The 21,916-nt window shown below is 34.4% G+C and overlaps 1 protein-coding gene across 1 annotated transcript in view; it reads left to right on the top strand.

Moving 5' to 3' along the window:
* SPAG16 (sperm associated antigen 16) overlaps positions 1-21,916 on the top strand; it is a 939,339-nt gene that overhangs the window by 60,242 nt on the left and 857,181 nt on the right. Inside the window, exons 7-9 of the mRNA XM_057746094.1 lie at positions 4,095-4,212; positions 7,549-7,618; positions 15,203-15,312. Coding sequence (XP_057602077.1) covers positions 4,095-4,212; positions 7,549-7,618; positions 15,203-15,312 — 298 coding nt within the window. The remainder of the gene's footprint in view (positions 1-4,094; positions 4,213-7,548; positions 7,619-15,202; positions 15,313-21,916) is intronic.

Below are 21,916 nucleotides of genomic sequence, written 5' to 3'. Positions count from 1 at the left end.
AGTGTATATTCAGATAGCATTTATTTCCATATTTAATTGTTAAGAATAATGTCTCCATTTAGCCTTCTGGATGAATCACTAATATGTTTTTTCTAAAGACCTAAAACAAAATTTCAGTGATGACCTGAGAGTCACAAAAAAACTAGTCATGAAGATAATCTATCACCAGTGAAGTTAATCAGTCACCAGTGAACACCTTGTCTAGTAATTGCAGCCTTGCATAATAAATCAGCTACAGAGAAGAGGGTGTTTGATTCCCTCTTAAGGTTAAGCTAGGGTCTGAGTTCTCTGTGTCATATTTTACCCAAATATTTCAATGATGTATCCTTTTATCATAAACCACGAAAAATCAACCTTAATTTTTTCTCTAAATTGTTCGACTAAGTTGTAGTTAGTTTACCTGTTAGTTTTACAGAATTTCCTGTTTAATGTAACATTATGAATATACTTATTTTCAGAATTTTTAATACCAACAATTAGAAGTTATAAGTGGATGAATTATGAGGTGCTTATGGAATTTATAAAAATCACACTCTTTCAATCTGATTAAATGGAAGATTTCTGTGAATGTTGTTTCCTTGTTATATTCTATTGGTATTTATGTGTTGCTAATTCTTTGCACAGAGGATAATCAAGTCGTGTCTCATGAATGAGTTGATGCCAAAGTCATCAATACTTCAGTTGCCCAAAAATTCAGCACACTTTGTTTTGTGTATATAGCTCTGTACTTGTGTATGCGTTTATAAATGTATAAATGTTTCTAGAAGTGTAGAGTATATAGCAAGATGTACATATGCTAAGTATATTAAGTTGAATAGGGGATGAAATTGTATATACTTATATTTTTATTTTATTACTCTCTCTTGCTTTGCTGAGTGTGACTGAATTAATACACACTGAATATAATGTATAGTATATATAAAATTACATATTATTACATATAATATAAATATATATTATAACTTTAATGCTTAGGTTTTATTACTGTCATCAATGAAGTATATTCAAAATTTTATTGAGAGAAACATGATTTACAAATCAATAACTTTCATAAATACATCCATGCAAAAATATTTATTTTATAAAATGAGGACTACTGTTTTAATTTTTTAATAAAAGCAAATGTAAAATTATTTTGAGGGACTTCTGCTTTGAGTTGTGTCAGAATAACTGAAGCTAGCTCTTCAGATGGTACTGGACTAGCTGTCCAACTGTAATAATCTACAAACCTGGACAGAATTTTTGGTGTTATTTTTTCAGTGTAGAGCTGGAATGCCTAAGAGAAGGGACATACACAAAGTGAGCAGCACGATCAGCCCTGATTTCTCTCTGGAGGCACTTTTCAGAAAATAGGGTGACAAGGCGGAACCCAAGCAGACCGCAGTAGTCTTGAGGAGCAGACGAGGCAGAGATCAGAGTTCAGGGCTGCTGAGGGAGCTAGAATTTGCAGATGAAGGTACACAAAAGGAGGGAGGTATGTGAAAAGGATCTTAAGAAATATCTATAGTGGTTCCTTTTAGTCTTTGACCAAATATTAAGTTGTGAAAAGTACATGGTGAGAGAACATGAGGCCTGCGAAGAACAGCTCCTGGGCAGAATGGAGATTCCAGAGACTGCAGGTGTAGGAGTTCTGACCAGCTACAGTGGAGAAAGCTCACTGAATACACTGAGCATTCAGTTAAGACCCTTGATAAACCATGCCATAGGAACAGAGCTATTCTAGTCTTAGAGAAGGAACTATTTTAGACTTGTCCTATAAAAAGCTTAAAGGTAAACTTTGAAAGGCCTCTGCAGCTGCTGGCAGCACAGCTGAAGTGTTAGCTCTTTCTAGGGCAGGAGGGCCACCTCTGTAAGCCAGTAGGGCATGAGAAGGGCTACAGAAACAACATTATCAGAGACATCCTGAGAACCAGAGAAAAAGAAGTCATTTCATATTGATGAGAGTCAGTTCATCAGGAAGATATACTATGCATGATTCTAATGTAAGACTTGAAAATATATGAAACAAAACCTGGTAAAGCAGAAAGGAAAAAAAGATATTTCCACAGTTATAACTGGAGATTTTAACATTCTTCTTGTAGCAATTATTAGAAAAGTAGGCAAAATTTTTAAGTTCACAGAGCAAGGCAAATTAATTGAGCATAATTAACATTTCTTGAATTCTATCAATACTTTGGACTTTTCAAGTGCATATGGAATGCTCACCAAAATAGGTTGTAGGCTAAGCCATAAAACAAATTTCTATAAATTTCAAAGAATTGATATCCATACAAAGTAGCTCTGACCTCAACTAAATTAAATTAAAAATCAGTGACAGAAAGCTCTGGAAATTAAGTAACATACTTTTAACCCATGAATCAAAGAAGGAAATGAGAAAATATTTTGAACTGAGTGATTCAAAATGTAACATTAAAATTTGCAGGATTCAAAACAGTACATAAAGTGAAATTGATTGCTTATATTAGAAAAGAAGAAAATTTAAACCAATGATCTAATCTTGTAACTTAGAAACTCAAAAAAGAACAATTAAATACAAAGAAAGAAAAAGAAGATCAGAAACTAATAAACTAGCAGAGGTATAAACATAAGAAAAATTCAACAAAATCATATATTGGCTATATGAAAATATAAAAAACTGACAAAATTTATAATAAAATTGTCAAACCCTAGATATACTAATTATCACCAAATGTTGGCAAAGAGGTCAGGTAACCAGGAATCTCATATATTGCTGTTGGCAGTATAAATTACAACTCTGCAATTCAACTCCTAGGTATTATTTCTAAGAGAAATGAAGATACATAACCCAAAATGTCTTATATGACTTGTGTAGGAATTTTCGTAGAAACTTTGTTAGTAATAACCCCAAACTGAAAACCACTCAGTTCTTCATCAGCATAATCTTGGATAAATACACTGTAGAATCTACATACAAAGGAATAGTACGCACAGTAAAAAGGAATGAATTAATGATATATACAACTTGGAAGAATCTTAAAAAAAAACATGCTGGGTGAAAGAAGCCAGTTTCTAAAGAGAACGTATTCTGTGATTACAAACATATGAAAGTCTAGAATCTCCTGAAGTGTTAAAAATGCTTTATATTTTGATGACAATGTGGACTACCTGGGCGTGCATGTTTCTGAAAATCTGCACTGTAATACTTAAGATTTATATATTTCGCTCCATGTAAATCACACTTCAATAAAAACAAAAAAAATATTTTGAAGCCATTTTCAATAAAACAGATTCTTAAAATTTATATCACATGTTGAGGTGAATTGAGATATCAAAATATTTTATACTTAATTTTCTTAATATGAGGTTATTCATACTTGTTTTCAAGATCATCCTTAATTTTGATATGAATGACACTGTTTAATCAACTATTGTTTGTAACCCTTGTCTTTTTTTTAATATAAATTTATTTATTTATTGGGTCTTTTTTGATGCGTGCGGGCTTTCTCTAGTTGTGGTAAGTAGGGGCTACTCTTCGTTGAGGTGCTTGGGGTTCTCAGTACGGTGGCTTCTCTTGTTGAGGAGCACAGGCTCTAGGTGCACAGGCTTCAGTAGCTGTGGCATGTGGGCTCAATAGTTGTGCTCACAGGCTCTACAGCACAGGCTCAGTAATTGTGGTGCACAGGCTTAGCAGCTCCGCAGCATGTGGGACCTTCCCGGACCAAGGATCAAACCTTTGTCCCCTGTATCGGCAAGCGGATTCTTAACCACTGTGCCACCAGGGAAGCCCAACCCTTGTCTTTTTGAAAATTGTTTTTGAATTAAAGAAACTGCAATTTTGTTTTCTGTCAACGAATAGCAGCAACTCTGGGTGCATACTTGAATATAACAAAAGGAAATAGAAAACTCATTAACTCAAGATAAATGTGCCTTTCTCACCTCCACCCAAGTTGCAGGGAAGTTGCATGCCAAATAATACTTCTTGCACTTCTTGGCTGTGTTGTGTTGATCTTTATATGGTTATTCATTTTTTTATTCCAATGCAAAAAAGAAATAGAAAAAAAAAGTTTAGATGTTAGATGGAAATCGCTGATTTAATCTCAGTTACCCTTTAAGATGCCCTTTATTTTTCATAGGTTGAAGTTACATTATGCATCTTATGAACCAACTATAAGAATATTACATGAGAAGCACCATGCTTTACTGAAGCAGAAAATGCTGACCTCTTTGGAAAGAGACAGAGCAGTGGAACAGGTAAGGAGACCGTCCAAGCTACCTGAAAATGATTTTTAACCATTTATTTTTTATAACATTATTAGAAATATTGGTTTTGTTTCTGAGTTAAATTTTAAAAGATTTCCACCAATTGTCATGTAAAAAAGATTCATCTGGAAACATCCAGGAAGAGTATTAATATTTTATCTGTTTTAAAACTACAAAGAGTATTGTTGAATTAAAGTTAATTGAAATATAACTTTAGTAGATTATTAAAATACAGTTAGAGGGAAAAACTCAGCCATTAAAACATAACAACATTTAAACTGGGTTTTAAATGCCAGCATTGACAGTTATAAACCTGGACCTTACCTAAACACTTTAAACTCAGATTTCTCATACATAAAGTATAGCCACAATGACCTATCTTTTAATATTGTTGTGAAACTTAGATGGGATAATGAATGGAAAGTCCATGCAGTTCACCCCCAAAGGAATATTTTCTCCTGCCTCTTTTCCTCCCACAAATCAGCTTAGACTTTTGCTACCATCTTACTCTCCTTTTCCCCCTGTTCTCATGCTCATCTCCTATTACTCTTCTCTCAGGAGGAATCCATCAGTGACCTAGCCATACATTCCCAAGTGACCACATATACTTTGTCATCTCTGACAGACCGCTCAGACTAAGTTTCACTGTTCAGGGATATCAGGGCTTCCCAGGCATCCATGATGGCAAGTGCCTACACTCCCCTCCACACTGTTGACTTCTACGTTTGCCACCTGTCTATCACTGGATCTTCTAGTCAATATCAATATGATTAGGGCTAAGTTATCTTCCTGGAATGGCCGTAAGTTCCCCTGTCTCTAATACGAGGTTAGACCAAAGGCCATAGTGACGACGTATTTAGGCCACAAACTGTCTTTGGGTTTCAGATTGCTCATCACTGGTTTAGTTAAAAGAGCCAAGGATTAGGAGTGGTAGGAATCGGTCCCAGCTGTTCTGCAAAGTTAGCCATGTGAATATTCAGGTAATTTTACATATATGACTCTTTCCTCACCTGTTAAACAAAGGTAAAACTACTTGCCTTGTGATTGATATGTATCTAAAATGAAAACTTTTAAAAATGAAAATCATTCTCTCTATGAGGAAGGGTTGTATTTTACACACTAATCTTCAGCTGTGTAAAGAACTGTATCTTTATTATCTACAACATATTTTGTCTTCGAACCCTCACTTCTGCTGAAGGCCAAATAAAACATAACCTGCTATTAAAGACTCTTCAGATCTTTCTGGGTTAAAATAGTCTCTTTGCCTATTTTAACACAGGGTGTTTGAATGTTGTATTAACTGATTGTTTAGCTAAAAAATAACTATCAGTGTTAACTTTCTGTCTTCAAATAGCATCTTCTTCTCACTCTTCTCAGATGGCTTCTAGTACAAGAGACACTTATGTATCCACTGGCTGGAAATCTACATGCTGTCCTCTTGGCGTTCAGCTTCTAGTGTAGTGTGACTGGTTTGGTTATATTTCTGGTGCTTAGTAACATGATTTTGGGTGGTTCTTTTGAGTGTGAACCTAATGTACCTTGCTTATTCCATGGCCTCTGCATCTGTGAGATCCTTAACATCTGTGACCTCATTGTCCTGACTCTCATTCATTGTCATTTCCTTAAAAACCTTATCTTAATGACCATTTAGCTTACTATGTTTTTCTAAACATATAGACTTCTCAAATACTTTGTATGAAGAAGGGTTAGATTTTAGAATTTTTAATTATATTTAGTTTGTATATAAAAGAGTGAAAATATACTGTGAGATGACAAAAATCTAATAAGTATGTGTTTCCAAATTCTTTTGACAATAAACAATGTGATAACTTTTAAATTTATTTAAATCTTATGGAAACAGCTATAATTTAATTACTTTCAGATTTACAAAATTACCAAAAATGTCCAAAATTCTGAATTAAAGCCCCATGTTTAAAAAAACATAAAATATAATTTATTTGTTAGTATATATATATAATGAGTTATGTTGTATCTTTTTTGGATCATGGGGCTCAATTCAGGAGATATTCTAAAAAATACATGCATATATATGTCTGTATTTCTAGGTCTGTCTCCCGAGAGGGCCTAGAAATGATGACACTGCGGTAGCAATGGGTATACCCAGTGCTCAATATCAATTTCTAATACTGTTCATCAATAAGAGGAAGAAGTGCTCCTTGGAGAAGTGGCTAATTGTAGTCTGGGCAAGGAACATACAAAATGAGCCTGGGTGAGCATTTGGGCCATCTTGTGCTAAAAAGTAAGAAATGTTCATAAAGTAAAAAAGAAAACAAGTAAGGAAGGAAAGGAGGAAGGAAAGGAGGAAATACCCAATAAAATAATGAAGTATGTTAAGGGACAAAGGAAATATTTGTGGGCACTTATAGATGGACCGCAACCTAATTTGGTTTGGATGTTGAGCCTGATGATGTACCATGGTAATGCATGGTATTAACAGGGGAAATAGGGTACAGGGTATACAGGCATTCTCTGTACCATATGTGTAACTTTTATGTAAATTTTACACTATGCTAAATAAGAAATTCATTAAAAATTTTGTAATCATTTTGGAATCCAAGCACTTTTTTTCCCACCCAGGCATTTCATAAATACTAATCCATAGATTACAAATTATTATCTGCTATTTTCTATTAATAAAGAAATGTTGCTATTCAGTGATAGTAGAAAAATGTGTGTGTCTGTATATAATTAAAGAGATGATATTTTGTGTTGGTATAATCATATGAGGGATGAGATAGTTTTTTAAGGTTGAATTTAAGTCTGTTGTTCAGGAAATATAGGTAAATGGTATGCCACCAAACTAACAAATGTTCTTAATTATAAAATAAGTTTAATAAAACCAGGAGTGTTTGTGGCTGGAAAATGAGCTAAGAGTTTTAGGATAACAACAGTCTTTTCATATCTTGCTTCCCAAGTAATACTTACCTCATCTTTTATGGACATAAAGATTAATTAGGCTGTTGTGAAGCAATTTCAACAGAGGAGAAAACTCTCTCAAAGTAGAGACATGAATAATTATCATTAAAAGTGTGCAATGAGTATTCTTGGTTCAGAAAACTATGTTATGAAATAAATGTTTCAGATGTTTACCATAATAGGTACTTAATACTTGCCGTGCAGTTGAATTTAATCTTAAAATTGTTTCTTTTGTTGCTATTAATGTTGAAATTTTTAAAATACATAGGAATTAATCCGAGAGATTAATATTTTCTTTATTTTGTAATCAATATTTAAACATTGCATTTTTTAACCCTTTTTTCCAGTCATTTAGTATATAACCTCATATCTCTGGATTTTACTTTTTAGATATCTGGACTTAAAGAAACACTGAAGCATATGGAAATAGGGCATAGTTTGCATGCTCCTGAAATTAGAGGTAAAAGTGAAATATGATAAAACTGTAATTTATTATTGGTTGATGATTTTTCAATCTTATCAGAACTCAAAATTCTGATAGGTTAATTTCTCAACCCTATCAGAACTCAAAATTATTCATTTAGAAGTGAATAAATTGTGTGGTAATTTTCACAAACTAAATGTTAATGACAGGATCAAGAGGAAATATAGATATGAAATTGTATAGATTAATTTTAGAGAAAAATATGAATAAACCTAAATGGGAGGACTTCTGCTTCTGGTCCTGATGGAGTACCTGGTATGAGACTAGCCTTACCCCCATTTTACTCTAAAACTAGACTATATTTGAGACAACTATTTTTAGGCATTGGAAGACATCACAAGTCATAGAAGGCACATGATAGAAGGAAAATTTATAAGTTGAGCTTCACCATCACCATGGCTTTTCGTCTGGGAAAATTTCCAAACCAAACTCGATGGAGATGGAGATCGAGAGGAGAATGGTGGTCCTGTATGAACTGAAAAGGCAAAGGTTATAGTTTATGAGTTGTTGAAGCATCTGAAATCTGTAGGAAAAGGCACCAGATAAGAGGGTGCTGCAATGAACATGCCTGGTTCTTCCTGGTTTGTGAGGGTGGTTACTATGAGTCCTTAGTTGATGGCTGGGCTGCACATGCAAGACTACTTGAGACTTACCAGAGAGAGAAGACTATAGGATTAAGTGGGGACCAGTGATCTATATTTCTGTTTATGTGCCAGTTCACACTGTTTTGATTACTGTAGCTTTGTAGTATAGTCTGAAGTCAGGGACCCTGATTCCTCCAGCTCTGTGTTTCTTTCTCAAGATTGCTTTGGCTATTCTACAGATTGTCATACTGAGTGAAGTAAGTCAGACAGAGAAAGACAAATATCATATGATATCACTTATATGTAGAATCTAAAGAAAGGGTACAAATGAACTTATCTACAAAACAGAAATAGAGTTACAGATATAGAAAACAAACTTATGGTTTCCAGGGGGTAAAGGGGTTGATAGATTGGGAGATTTGAGATTGACATATACATACTACTATATGTAAAATAGATAACTAATAAGGACCTACTATATAGCACAGGGAACTCTACTCAATACTCTGTAATGGCCTATATGGGAAAATAATCTAAAAAAGAGTGGAAATATGTATGTGTGTAACTGATTCATTTTGCTGTACACCTGAAACTAACACAACCTTGTAAATCAAATATACTCCAATAAAAATTAAAAACAGTTAAAAAAAAAAAAAAAGAGGGGACCAGGGGTTCTAGATGTCAAGCCGTGATGGGATACATTGGTGTTCTGGCCTTGCCTGGATAGAAAGACTTCTTCAACATGTTACTAACACCATATTAACATTAAGCATCCTGTACCCACCCTATAAAACCAAAAAGAAACTTTCCACAGGATTCCTAGGGGAAACAGAGTTTAGAGTTTGAATTTTGACAAGTTAGAGAACCTTGGGAAATATTTTGGGCTTTCCATGGATCCACTCTAACAGAGCATAAAATTAAGCCTGGAATTGAAGGTGATCATCAGAAAATTAAACTGCCTGCTAGAACAAAAATCAGTACTGTTCAGAGGAAGATAATTGTCCAGAGTCTTTGATAATCTACCATCATACTGCTCAGTGTGTAATTAAAATTTTCTAGTCATGTTATAGAAACTGGAAAATGTGAACACAAAGTAATAAATAGAAACCTATACTCGGATGGCCCAGGTGTTGGATTTAGCAGATAAAAATGCTAAAGCAACTATTTAACTATTTTTAATATGATCCAGGACTCAAAGGAAAATATGACAGTTATAAATGAAGAGGTAGAGAATCTTGGCAGGTAAGTGGAAATGCAAAAAAAAAAGAAAAAAAAGAAAAAGAAATAGAGGTCTCGTACTGAACAATATAGTAACTAAAATAAAAATTTTATGCTTCACAAAAGATCAGAGATAACGGAAGTCAGTGAATTTTAAGAGCCATCAATAAAAATCATCTGTTCTAAGGGAGAGAAAAAAATTGAGGGAAAATTTGTGTATTTAACATACAGGTAATTGGAGTTCCAAAGGAAAAAAGTGAGAATGGAGCATAAAAATAAACAGAAGATGACCTAAAAATTTTCCAGATTTGATGTGAAACATTAACTCATAGATCTAAAAAAAGCAGCTAACTATAAAAACTAAGAAAATTATTCCTGGATGGATCATATTCAAAATTTATGTGAGAAAATCTTCAGAAATTAGAGTGAAATATAAACATTTTAATATAAATGAAGGTGAGAGATTGTGTTGCAAGCCATTCTAAAGTGCAGAAGATCCTAAAGTATTTTCTATGGGCAAAAGAAAAGTAACCCAGAAGAAAATTAGATGTATAGAACTGAATACTGTACAGATATTTAGAAGTGTTAAATTCTGGTTAATATAAAGATTAATTTTTTTAAAAGGAAAGTGATAGATAAAAACTAAAATTATAGCATTGTAAAATAATGTTTATAAGGTATGCAAAGGATATGAAAATAGTAATTTTGGGGGGGTAATGCAAATGTACTGTATCTTGATTTTGGTGGTTGGTTATGTGCCTACTTATCTTTGTCAAAACTTACCCAACTCTACATTTAAAATGTATGCATTTTATTTTATGTAAATTATACCTCAATAATGTTGATTTAAAAAAGAATGATGGGAAACTCTAAAATACAGAAAGACTGAAAAATGGTGAATTTTTAATAAAAATAACGTATTATTTCCAGATGACTATTCATTGTGTTCTCTGATTAATTAAAGCTTAAAAGAGATATGTAGTATTCTCATATTCAAAAACTTTGTCTTAGCCTTGATTCAGTAGTTCCTTTGCTGCTATTTTACGTTAAAGAAATATCAGTTATGTTCAGTGATGCCCGGAGAGTCCGTGCACAAGGATGTTTATTGCACTCATACATATAGTAACAAAACAATACAAGCAGTCTTAATCTTTCACAACATGTGAATGTTTCAATACAGTTGATCACACAAAACTAGAAAATCTTTAAAAATCATACATAAGAAAATGTTCATGTTATAATGTTAATGTTAAGAAATAAAAACATGTAGTAGAAGGTCATGTCTGTTAAATATATGAAAGAAACACCAAAATGTTTACATAATTTTATTTGTGTGATGTAATTATTTCTACATTTTTTTCCTTAACTGCATTTTTTTCAAAGAATATGTATTTCTGTTTAGAGCAAAAAATTACTTTTTTCATATACAGATAACTTTTAGGAAGAATACAATCAGATATAAATATGAGGATGTGAAACTACTATAATCTCAGCAACTCTAACTCTCAAAATGACTAAAGATTGTGAAAAATAATAAATATAAGAAGGCTTAAATGTTGAGGAACCATGCATTGAGTTGATGCGTGCTTCAGTTAATCTCTAAATGTTACATTCTACTTGTAAGAATTTATGATTTTATTTATTTATCCTTGACATCTCTATTAAAATAAACTAATGGCTTATAGGTAACTCCTTTATGAAATTATCTCCTGGCATTTAATCTAATTCATAAGTGAATACATTACATGTTTTTCTAGACTTGACATTTGTAAGTTACTTCGAAGATCAAGTTTGTAATTACATTTTTAACTGTGATATTTTGAAGTGACTTTTGATCAAAAGAAATAAATTCAAACCCAACATGAAGAAAATAAGTTTTCGTTTTTTTTTTTTAGTTGCATAGTCTCAATTACCTGAGTAAAAGTAATTCCTTAAGTTCTGTGCTGAATAATTTTGTGCTCTTTATAAACATGCCATCTAGTTTTAAATAAAGGGCTTGCAGTTCCTTTTCCTAAGCTTCTTGTGTCTGTCAGCATTTGGCTGTGTGATCTCCGACTCGGTATCACTTAGATTGGCTAATCAGCTGGAACCTTACTTCATTAACTTCTTTGAAAAGAAGTTGGTTTATTGGTTAACTGGTGGTTCTTCATAAATCCTGCTGTGCTTCACAATTATTTTCATATATTTAACTCTCCCTCTTCGTTTTCTCATTTTAGTTTAATTTTTAAAATATTTTATCTGTCTGTCATTTATCTATGTAATTTCCATTTATTTTCAGCAGAAGTTGGTATGGCAGTAGAAATTCTTCAGATTAAATGTAATACTGCCTGTAGTTAGGAAACAATGACTTGATTGTCATTTACTCTGAACTTTAGGAAAAAGAAAAATTAATTGTTTTTTTCTCTGAATTTAAGGAATAAGATAAAACTTGGACTTGGACTAGTTATCAAAGAATTTTAAATATACCATATTTTTAACTATCAAAGTGATGTGTTTATTACAGAAAAATTTTAAATGATAAAATGTTTTAAAAATTATCCATAATTGCTACCACCTACAGGGAATATTATTAATTCTTTAGTAGTTAAGTTTCTCACCTGTAAAGGGTTTATAATTCTATATTTACTTTTGTGTGGTATGTAGAATAATAGAAAAATTCCTAGGACAAATTATGAAATAGTGAATTATTATCTAGATATTTGAAGTAAGAGTTTTGTTACATTTTTCTTTGCTGTGATGGAAAGTAATATGTGTCAAATATTTATAAGAAACTACACAGATAGCACTTTAGTATTACATATTATGAGATAAAACTTTTTTTGTGCAAATTACATAAGCTCAAAAAGTTTGTCAGTATGCTGGTTTTTATTATGTTTGTGTTAGCTGAAAATACTTTGATTTCATATGAGATTGCAATTTGAATACAATGATACCTATTTCCAGAGTAGGTTATAAATATACATATAATTATGTTTTATGATATTGTGTAATTTATGATAGGAAACTGTGAACTCAGGAAGAACATCTAGACATTGGAAATGTTTTATGAAGTGAAAAACTGTGAAAGCTGACCTCAGAGCATCACAAACAGATGTCATATATAGTAGAACAAAGGTTTTAGTTTAACTAATTCCCTTTTTAAGTTGAGTATTTTTTGTTGTTCAGAATTTCACTACAAGATGTCAGTTTCTTATGACTATATGTAGTATATGGTCTAGTTTAGAAAGATATATTATCATTTCAAATATAGCCTCTTTCCCTTTGTCTCTATTACCATTTTCTGAATTCCAATTAGATGTGTACTTGATCTCATTGGAGCTTCCTAATCTCTTAGATATTTTCTATTTATCTCCCTGGGATAAATTATGAATAATTTCTTCAAAACATTTATTCAGTTAAATAATTCTCTTTTCAGCTGTGTTTCATCCATAATGGGGTTAGGGACTGGCACAATAAAGGTACTTACATATTTGTTAAGTGAATGTATTCATGCATATTTGACATTTAACCAGGGGCCTGAACATGTTCAGGTAACATGGGTTGAATGTGTGCATTCATGAAGAAATGGTTGAATGGGTGAAATTTAGCTGGGAGTACAATAACTATAATTTTTATAAGTTAAAATGTGTGTTTATTTAATGTTTATTTCTCTTAAGGAATTGTACCTTCCTTAAGATAATGTTTGTGCCCAAATAAAATTTGGGAATCTGCATAGCAGCAGTCAGTACTATAGGCCTTTTTATTAACAAGCATTAAGATGATAAACATGAGGATGCTATGATGGAGAAATGGACTTTGCTAGAATATTACTAAACATTAAGAAGCACTATGTGAAATTTGAAAATTATATTCACTTAACCATGAATGTGACAAGGACCCAATGTTTGAGCCTCTCGTTTGTTCCACAGATCTTCGTATAAACAAAAGTGATGTTTATCTGATAGAGAGTGGAAATCATGTTTATTCTTGGTACACTGAGAAATAATTAAGAAATGTTATTTTTCTTTCAATTACACAACATTATGCAATGTGTATTCTCATGTTTTAGTTGCAAATGTTGAATTTTTTCCTAAAATATTATTAAATTGTAAATTCTTATAATTCCATTTTGCTTGTGGAACAACTACATATACTCATAACCAAGCCCTTTTTGATTTTTTAGTTTCATTTATCCTTACCATTTTGTTTGTTTCTTGCTTTTTTCAAAATTCTTTTTACACAGTGGTGCTTAGTAATGTTTTGCATGCTACCTGAGATCTGCTCATATTCCTAAAATTACTGCTGGAATCGTGGATTTCTCTCCTTACTGCTTTCGCCTTTCTTCCCTGTAGATATTGCTGTACAAATTCTCCTTATATGTAAAAGGGAACAAAGTGTAGTGACCTTCACAGGGTAATTGACAGGATTTCATGAAACAATATGGGTAAATTGTTTAGACCAGTAGCTGTTAGATAGTAAAACATCAATGAGGCATAAATCCTAACTATCATTATCTTAAATTATTATCATTTTCAGGCTTTCACTCTTGGCCGTTGAAGAGGAGAATACAATAAAAGAGAATCTGAAGTGAAAATTTTTCTTTCCTCTCAGTGAGCTGTAATTGTTGCCTTTTCTCCACATTTTGACTTCCAGATGCTGTGGGGCTCTAACTTGTAGCACCAATGAAGGAGGACAAGCAGTCTGGATACCGAAGTGTTTGAAATTTTTAAAGTACTTTCATGTAGTGCTAACTTATGCAACATTCGGTTTTTATGCTATTGTGGGAGTTATTTTGATGGTTTTCTTCTTTTGAACTGGTACTGAATAGGAAAAATTAGATCAGGAAAGAAACTAAATGCTAGCATATGCTTACTTACCTTTACAACATCAGGATTATTTGAGAGCCTGGACATTGAAACCACTCAGATATTTTTGTTTGTCGTCTTTTCTTTATTATACATTAATGTTATAAATTAGAACATTTAGTCATTTAATTATGAGTTAATGATTATAACCATATTAGTTATTTGAAATCAGCTGGCTATTTAGAAGTACGGGGGGAAGTTATGTATTCCTAAACATGTATATATATATATGGAAAGATGTGAAAAAGAAACAGACTTTTCCTGTCACTTTTCTTTTTCCCTCAGATGCTTCCTTTAGGACTGCTCTTTATGTCCAGGAGAGTTTGGGGACCAATATTACAACTATATTAGAATGTTACACTGTGTTTCCTTTTCTGTTTTTCTCAACATTGTGAAGCATAGAGAATATTTCATTAATATAATATTCATTTAAAAATCTCTTGTTTATTATCCATTTTCCTTTGGGAAATTTTCTAATTGCTTACCATTTCCTCATTTGACCCCCTTCAGCTTTGTTTATAAATACATGAAACCTCATGATAACAGGAATTTAGATATAATGTAACTGAGATTGGCTCATATGCTCTCCAACTGGCTCACAGTGCCATTTCACTAACCTTGCAGCAGTGCCATCCTGCATTTTTGGGAAATGAATTTGAGACTTCATTTACAACATTTTAGTATGGTTTTAATATTATTAGTTTAATACTTCAAAAACGTGTATAATTTGAGGGGGGGGAGTCAAGGAAGGGAGGGAATACGGGGATATGTGTATAAAAACAGATGATTAAACCTGGTGTACCCCCCCCAAAAGAAAAAAACGTGTATAATGAATTTGGCTTTCTTTTTTTGGCTCTAATATTTCTTACAGACAAACAGTATAAACATTAAGAGTAAATTGTATTATCTTATAGTTGTTCCTAATTATGGAAAGGAAAATGCACCAGAAGGTCCTACTCAGAAAGGTCTCCGTGAAGCCAGAGAACAAAGCAGATGTAAAACAAAGATGAAAGTTGATACAAAGGTATGATATTTTTGTTTCCATTAATTCATACTTAACTCTCAGATATTCAGATCCGTGGACTCGTATTGTTATTTTATTGGAAAATGAATTTAAAAGTTATGTAGTCCAAACCACTTGGTCTATAGATGGCAAATGGAGGTTCTTAAATGTTACTAGTAACTAGTTAATAGAGGGATACACATTTATTAGTGGCAGACAGCTCAGTGAATAACTCTGCCATACACTCAAACTTAATCATGGCCATTTCTGCTCACCTGCTCACTTTTCTGCTTAAAATTACCTTTGTCCAAAAGAACTATCAGATCATCCCTTATTTATTTCCTCATACTATAGCCTCAGACTTTCATTAGTCTTTTTAAAAAGCAGAATGGAAAGAATTATGCCCCATTTAAGAATCTCCTTATATCTGAGTGCCTTTGCTGTGCAATCAGGATGATAGTTAAAATCTTCTACAGTGATTACAGAAAAATGGTATAAAAATGTCTGGTCAGACAAAGAGATCAAAAATGAGGAAGAAAGAAAATTACACAAAACCTATGAAGGGTTTAGTTTCTTGTTATGAAAATTGCATAAAAGTTTAGCTGTGGTAATGAATGTTTTTATAAAGTAGTTGTTACCTTTGAGTTCTAAAATATCTGACATTTGTTTAAAAATGAAAGCATTTACAAATATAAGTTTTTTAGTAGCAGTAATGCTATAAGAACAACAGATTTTTATGAATTCAAATAATCATTTACTTAGCTAGTATCTATAACATTTTACTTCCTCAAAGGTATGTATTGGAATCTAGTATTATATATAATACTTGAATAAAATACGGATGAAATACTTTTTAGGTTATACTAAGGCTTTGATAATCACTTTTTTTGTGATATTTAGACTAGTGTTTTACTCTTCCTCTATTATCAATATTAATTTTTAGGTTTATGGTATTTGAGTGAGATCCCCTCTCTTAGTTAGCCTGCCTCCACCTTCCCCATATCTCCAAGCTCCATCAGGACAGACCCTCCTCTTTTGCCGCCATAAAGATTTCCCACTTCTCCATCTGCCTATAATTTGAGTCTCTTCCAAATGTAAGCAGTGGTGGTAGATGACTCCATTGCTGTCAATAAGTACTTGCTTTTGTTTGGATAATCTTTATTTATCCCCACAGAGGTTAGTAGGTCAGGGAGCAAATAAAACACTCACAATAATTAAAAAAAAATCAGAGTTAGGGATTTGGGGTGTGATAGTGGTGGCTGTCATCTGAAACATTTTCATCTTCTGATGTGGCATAGGCGTTCTTTTTCAGGTAGTAAGACATATTTAGAAATGATTGTTTCAGGTCAGTAGTTAAAGATATTCTGCTCTGTGTCATAATCAAAATTCAAAGCTTGCATGAGTTTCTTTTGCACTTAAGGATGTGTAAAGGCTTACTGTGGGCTGTCTGTAAGTGGGTGACAAAGTCAGCTGCCAGGGATGTTGGAGCAGAGCAGGCAGGAAGACTGGGCAGGCCATAGCTCCAACAGGGGCCAATAAATAGAGACATTTTGTAACTTTGGGGTTAAAACACGTTAGTGTATTTTACTGGGGCTGCCTTTCCTTTCCCACACTCCACCCTCATATCCTACCATTCTGTTTCGTGATAAGGTGCCAGATCTCATGTGTGTGTCGGGGGCAGGGGTGCTCTAATGTCATTCCAAGCTTTGCGTTCCTATTCAGTCCCAACACAAAAGTGTATATCTCTCAAGATAGTTTGCCTCCTTTCATTAGGGGTTGATCCTTGGGTTTTATTCTGCATGTAAAATCTTTGTCATGTATCCTTCTCTATAAAAGTGAAGGAAACATAGGGTAGGAGGTATGTTTTATTCACTTCTGCAATTTTAAAAGCAGTTATTTAATAATTTTTCAGATGTTTTGCCTTTTCATTCAGGCAAAATCAGGAAATCATTAAGTCAGAAAAAGAGCTACTTCAGATTGTTTGAACAAAATAACTTTAATACATGGAATTTTTTACATAGGTGACAGAAGAACTAAGATGTCATCTAGGGGACAGGCAGACAACTTAGAGATTGGCAATGGCAGGAAACTTTTTTTGTGTTGGAGGCGCAGTGGGAAAGCATTGTTACCAGAATGGAGGAATTGGGTCCACCAGGTAGGGGGACTATGAAGTGGTAAGAGGCTGTCTAGTAGGAGCTGGAGGTATGGAAAGGATGCAGGGCATGGGGGAAGGAATTTTAACGCATAATACTAGGGGAAGGATTAGAGAAAACTTATTAATTAATATATATTTAACAAAAATATTTATAGCTTAATAGTCTATTTCTTGTCATGACGTGTACGTTATATGCCTCTCCCTTCTTTTAGTTCTCATGCAGGGTTTGTGTTTTGCTTAGCCAGCGCTCATTGGAATTCTTTATGTGGTGGGTTGACCTATGTCTTTAATCCTGAAGGATATGAGTATTTAGTGGTCCTGCTGTCTTGGATTGTTGTAGGTTTCCATTGACATTTACTACTTAACATGGATGTACTTAGGTGTTCCCCAGATTTTTTGCTGGGTTCCAGAAGTTTCTCTGCAAATCCACCATTTAGTAGCAGCTGTGTCAAAGAGTGCGAAACTGTCACAAAAGTCCCTGAATCACTAGATGGTGGACTTAATTTTAATTTGATGATGCCTTCTGTATGTGCCACAGTAGAAGCATTCTTCCCTTTCAGACTAAGCCGTTGAATAGCAGAGCCTAAGGTTGTTAGCACAGGAGGCAAAATCTTTGCAGGTTGCTTATTAGATGTAATAATTAGAGGGGCTACTTCTGTTGCTGTGAACCCTTGGTTTCTGTGACTATGTGAGAACAACACTGGTGTTGTTTTTAAACTAACACTGTAGCTGATATTTTAATAAGCTATTCCACTATTCTAGCAGGCCATCTGTTTCTGGGGGATGTCCTATCATTAATTCTGCAGGTGTTCACCTATAACCGTATTTCTTTCACTGTAAAATGCATACTTTGTTCATAAGTATGAATTGTGTGATATTTCATGACAATGAATAAGGAAATTTCTAAGTATTTGGATTGTGGTACACTCAGAACAGTGAAGGCAAATATCCCACCTGCAGTAGTAGTTGCCATTGTAGACCACACCTTATTAATTTTACAATAATCCACAATCATTTTCTAAGATCCATAAATTTTCTGCAAAGGCCAAACTGGTAATTAATGAAGATGTTATGGGTATCTATCCTGTATATCTTTCAAATACTTTGTTTTGGCACAAATTTCTGTAATTCCCACAGGACTGATTTGCTCTTAGTTTACTCTCTTGGCAGGGTTAATTTCTAGAGCTTCTGCTTCATCCTTCCTACCATAGTGGTGCTTACTTCATGAATCAGTGAACCAATGGGAAGTTTACTAATTGACTAATATGTCTATACTGTATCTGGTGTACAGTCAGAGACTGAGGAAATAACCAGGGATCGAGTCCATAAACCCTCTGGTTTACTGTGGAACAGACTTGAGCCAAAATGCCATTTATCATGAGGCCATAATAAGCTCCTAGTTTGGCTATTGGATGGTGTTTTTATGTTTCCAATAGAGGGAATCCACTCAAAGTTAATTTCTAATTATCTCTGAAAGGTCTGAGGTAAAAGAATTGCCCTCGTAAATGGCTACTGTCCCTTTGAGAAGACTTAGAAGGTGATTCAGAGTCAGGTTTTTGTTTTCCTAAGTGAACCTTGCATGATATGATAAATACGTATTTGTCCAGTGAAAACAAATCAGTAGCCCCTCCAAAATGGAAGAGGTTCAAAACAATGTCTGCCACCAGGGGGCAGGCTGGTTTCCTGTGGTAAGGTGCCATAACAAGGGTTCCATGTTGGCTTCTGTTGTTGGCAAGCTGGACATTAGCACTGAGTGGTGGCAATCCCTCTTGCTTAGGGGAAGTCCTTGTTACTGACCCTGTGCCCAGTCTTCATGCTTGAAGACGTCATAGTTCTCAGGCCCAGAGGGGGGTCCTCTTTGGGAGAATTATAATCCAGCGGCTATCCATTGGTAGCAGGGATGGCATATCGTGCAAGCCCATCTAGAAACTAGGCTAGATTTTGTTTTTTTCTCTGTTCCTTGTCATGGTGAACTTCTCACAAGGCCACAGGTATATAGTAGAAGGACATATGGCATTGAAACTGGAGTGGGAATTTGGGATTCTAAGCTGCCTGCTCATGTAATTTACTTGTGCCTTTCTGATGTGCGCAAGCACAATTTCAGTTATAATTATTCCATTTTTAGATGAACTTTTTTTTATTCTTGCATATTTAGAATCATGGCTTTAAGGACAGATAGCATTTCTAGTTCATGATAAGCAACTCAGGTCATATAGTCATTTGGTATTATAAAAGTTCTTAGTCTCTGCCAGAGCTCAGGAGTGGTAGAGACACTAAGGACTTAACAATAACAAATGACTGGGAGCTTTCAAAGGAGAATAGATAGGAATAGTGATCAACAGAGAGGAGCATGGCTTTTCTGCAGAAGTCTGGAGGTCAGTACTGTAGTTCTGTTGGAGCTTTTTATACACTTTCTTACAGCATTCTTATTTTCCACAGATAATTTGAGCACCATTGGATCTGCTGAGCCATAAGGTCTAAGGGGCAGGTATAATGTTTTGCATCATACCCTGGACCTGTTGCAAAACTTTTCTTGGCCCAAACATCATTTAAACTATGATGGAGGATAATAAGCAGCAACTTGCCTTTTATTTAGAAGCACTATCTCAGCATGCTCTAGTCCTCAGAATTTCCTTAGTGCTTACTTCTTCTCTGGCACACTTGTGTCTTATTAAGACATCTAGGGTACTTGCCACTTCTTGCTCACCAGACCCATTTAGGGTGATTTCATTAATATAGTGGAATGTAAAGACGATCAGGATTACTGTAATTTGGTGGAAAATAGAGGAATTTACATGGCCCTAAGGGAAAGGAGTTAAGTTGTACTTTTGTCTTTGCCATGTTAAGATAGGGGATTATATGAGAATATGATGGTGACTGCCACATCGACATCCTTTCACAAATTTCTCCCAACATGCCCCCTGCCCTGCCTCAGTTTACATATTATTTTTGGTTATATTCATCAGAGAAGGAGCAGTTTCAGAGCCTTTCACTTGGCATTTCCTACTACAGCCACTCTTATTCCATAGGTCAAGAACAAATGATGGAGTTCTGACAATTACCTTGTATGTCCTTTCAAATTACTTACTTGGAGACTAAAGAAATGACCACCAGGTGGGTTCATGGATCTTATCTCAGGAGCCAGACCTGGGCCAATACTTCATTACCTGGTCTCCATATTCCTCAACTAATGGGGTCATCATAACACTGTAAATTCTTGAGTATCAATACTGTGCTATACCCTCTTTCAAGAGTCTCAAATATATGGGTCTTCCTTCTTCTTCTGTGTACAGCTGTCTGAGTAAATCATCATATATACTTGCTGTAGTGCTGTAGGATCCTTCTTGCTAGAGGCCTGACCACTGCTTCAGTCAAAAGGTTCAGTGTGTAAAAACTGGCTCAGGTCTGGAAATCAGACAAGAGATTGTGACTTTTTATGTGATGGCTGCCCTCTGCCTCTTGATAATCGAGCCTCGATTTCTTCTTGTTATGTAGACTGAGCATTACCCTTGTTGGCTTCCCATATTTCTGGTCTTATAAGGATGTTAATTCTGTGAATTATCTCCCTAGCTCTCTCTGGATCCGGGTCTCCCTGTAGCTACTCTGATCTCTTCCGTAATTGTGCCCACCTTGCTTTTGATATTTACGTGCTCCCATCTGATTTTCTTTCCACAGGCTCCTGTCATGCCTATTGGTTTCAGGAACCCTGGTTCTCTAGTAACATCTACCATCATCCTAGAGGAGAGCCACAACTGAGTTTCTCAGTGATGTCGCTGCCCCCTTCTCGAGTGCAATCTTTGATGCTTTTGTAGTTGCTGTATCCTCTGGTCATCCTGTGGTTGTCTCATGGGTTCTTCAGCCTTGAATAGTATATGCACTCTCACATGCTCATTTCTCTGAGTCTTTTGATCCTTTTTTCCACTATTTTTTCATGATAGTTTTGGCATTTCTACTTTATTTAGTTAGGTCATCAATTTTTTGAAGCTTTTAGGAGCCCTCCTAACATCTTATTAACACCAGGGTCCTTCCCAGGGTGCTAAATCCTATGTCAGAGGAGAGTACTCCCATATTTATAAATTCTCCCTTGTCCAACTTTATGTTCTACCTCCTTTGCCTCAAAAGCCTCAGAATCTAGACCTACATGTTCTCTCTTGGCACTCATAGATACGTATTGGCTAATTACTGCAATTCCTTTGGGAGTGGTTCTTCTTCTCTCTAAGTGGAGTCAGTACTTCCCTGGTGAGGTTATATTGTGACCTAAATGGATTTTGGTCAGTTGTCCAGGGATGAGGTGGGAAGTATATTGTAAGAGGGAAGTGAACTGTCTTGCAAGGCAGAGGACTGAATTGCTTTTGGTCATGGGAGGAATGCTAGCCTTTAACAGGGAGGAGCAGGCCACTTTAGGTTCACAGAGTAAAGGGAAGTCTGAAGACTCAAGATTTTCAAGTGCATTGTCTCAGATTTCTCTGT

This window comes from Hippopotamus amphibius, chromosome 8 (genome assembly GCF_030028045.1).
Source record: "Hippopotamus amphibius kiboko isolate mHipAmp2 chromosome 8, mHipAmp2.hap2, whole genome shotgun sequence".
Lineage (NCBI taxonomy): Eukaryota > Metazoa > Chordata > Mammalia > Artiodactyla > Hippopotamidae > Hippopotamus > Hippopotamus amphibius.
This window is presented reverse-complemented; position numbering and strand designations above follow the sequence as displayed.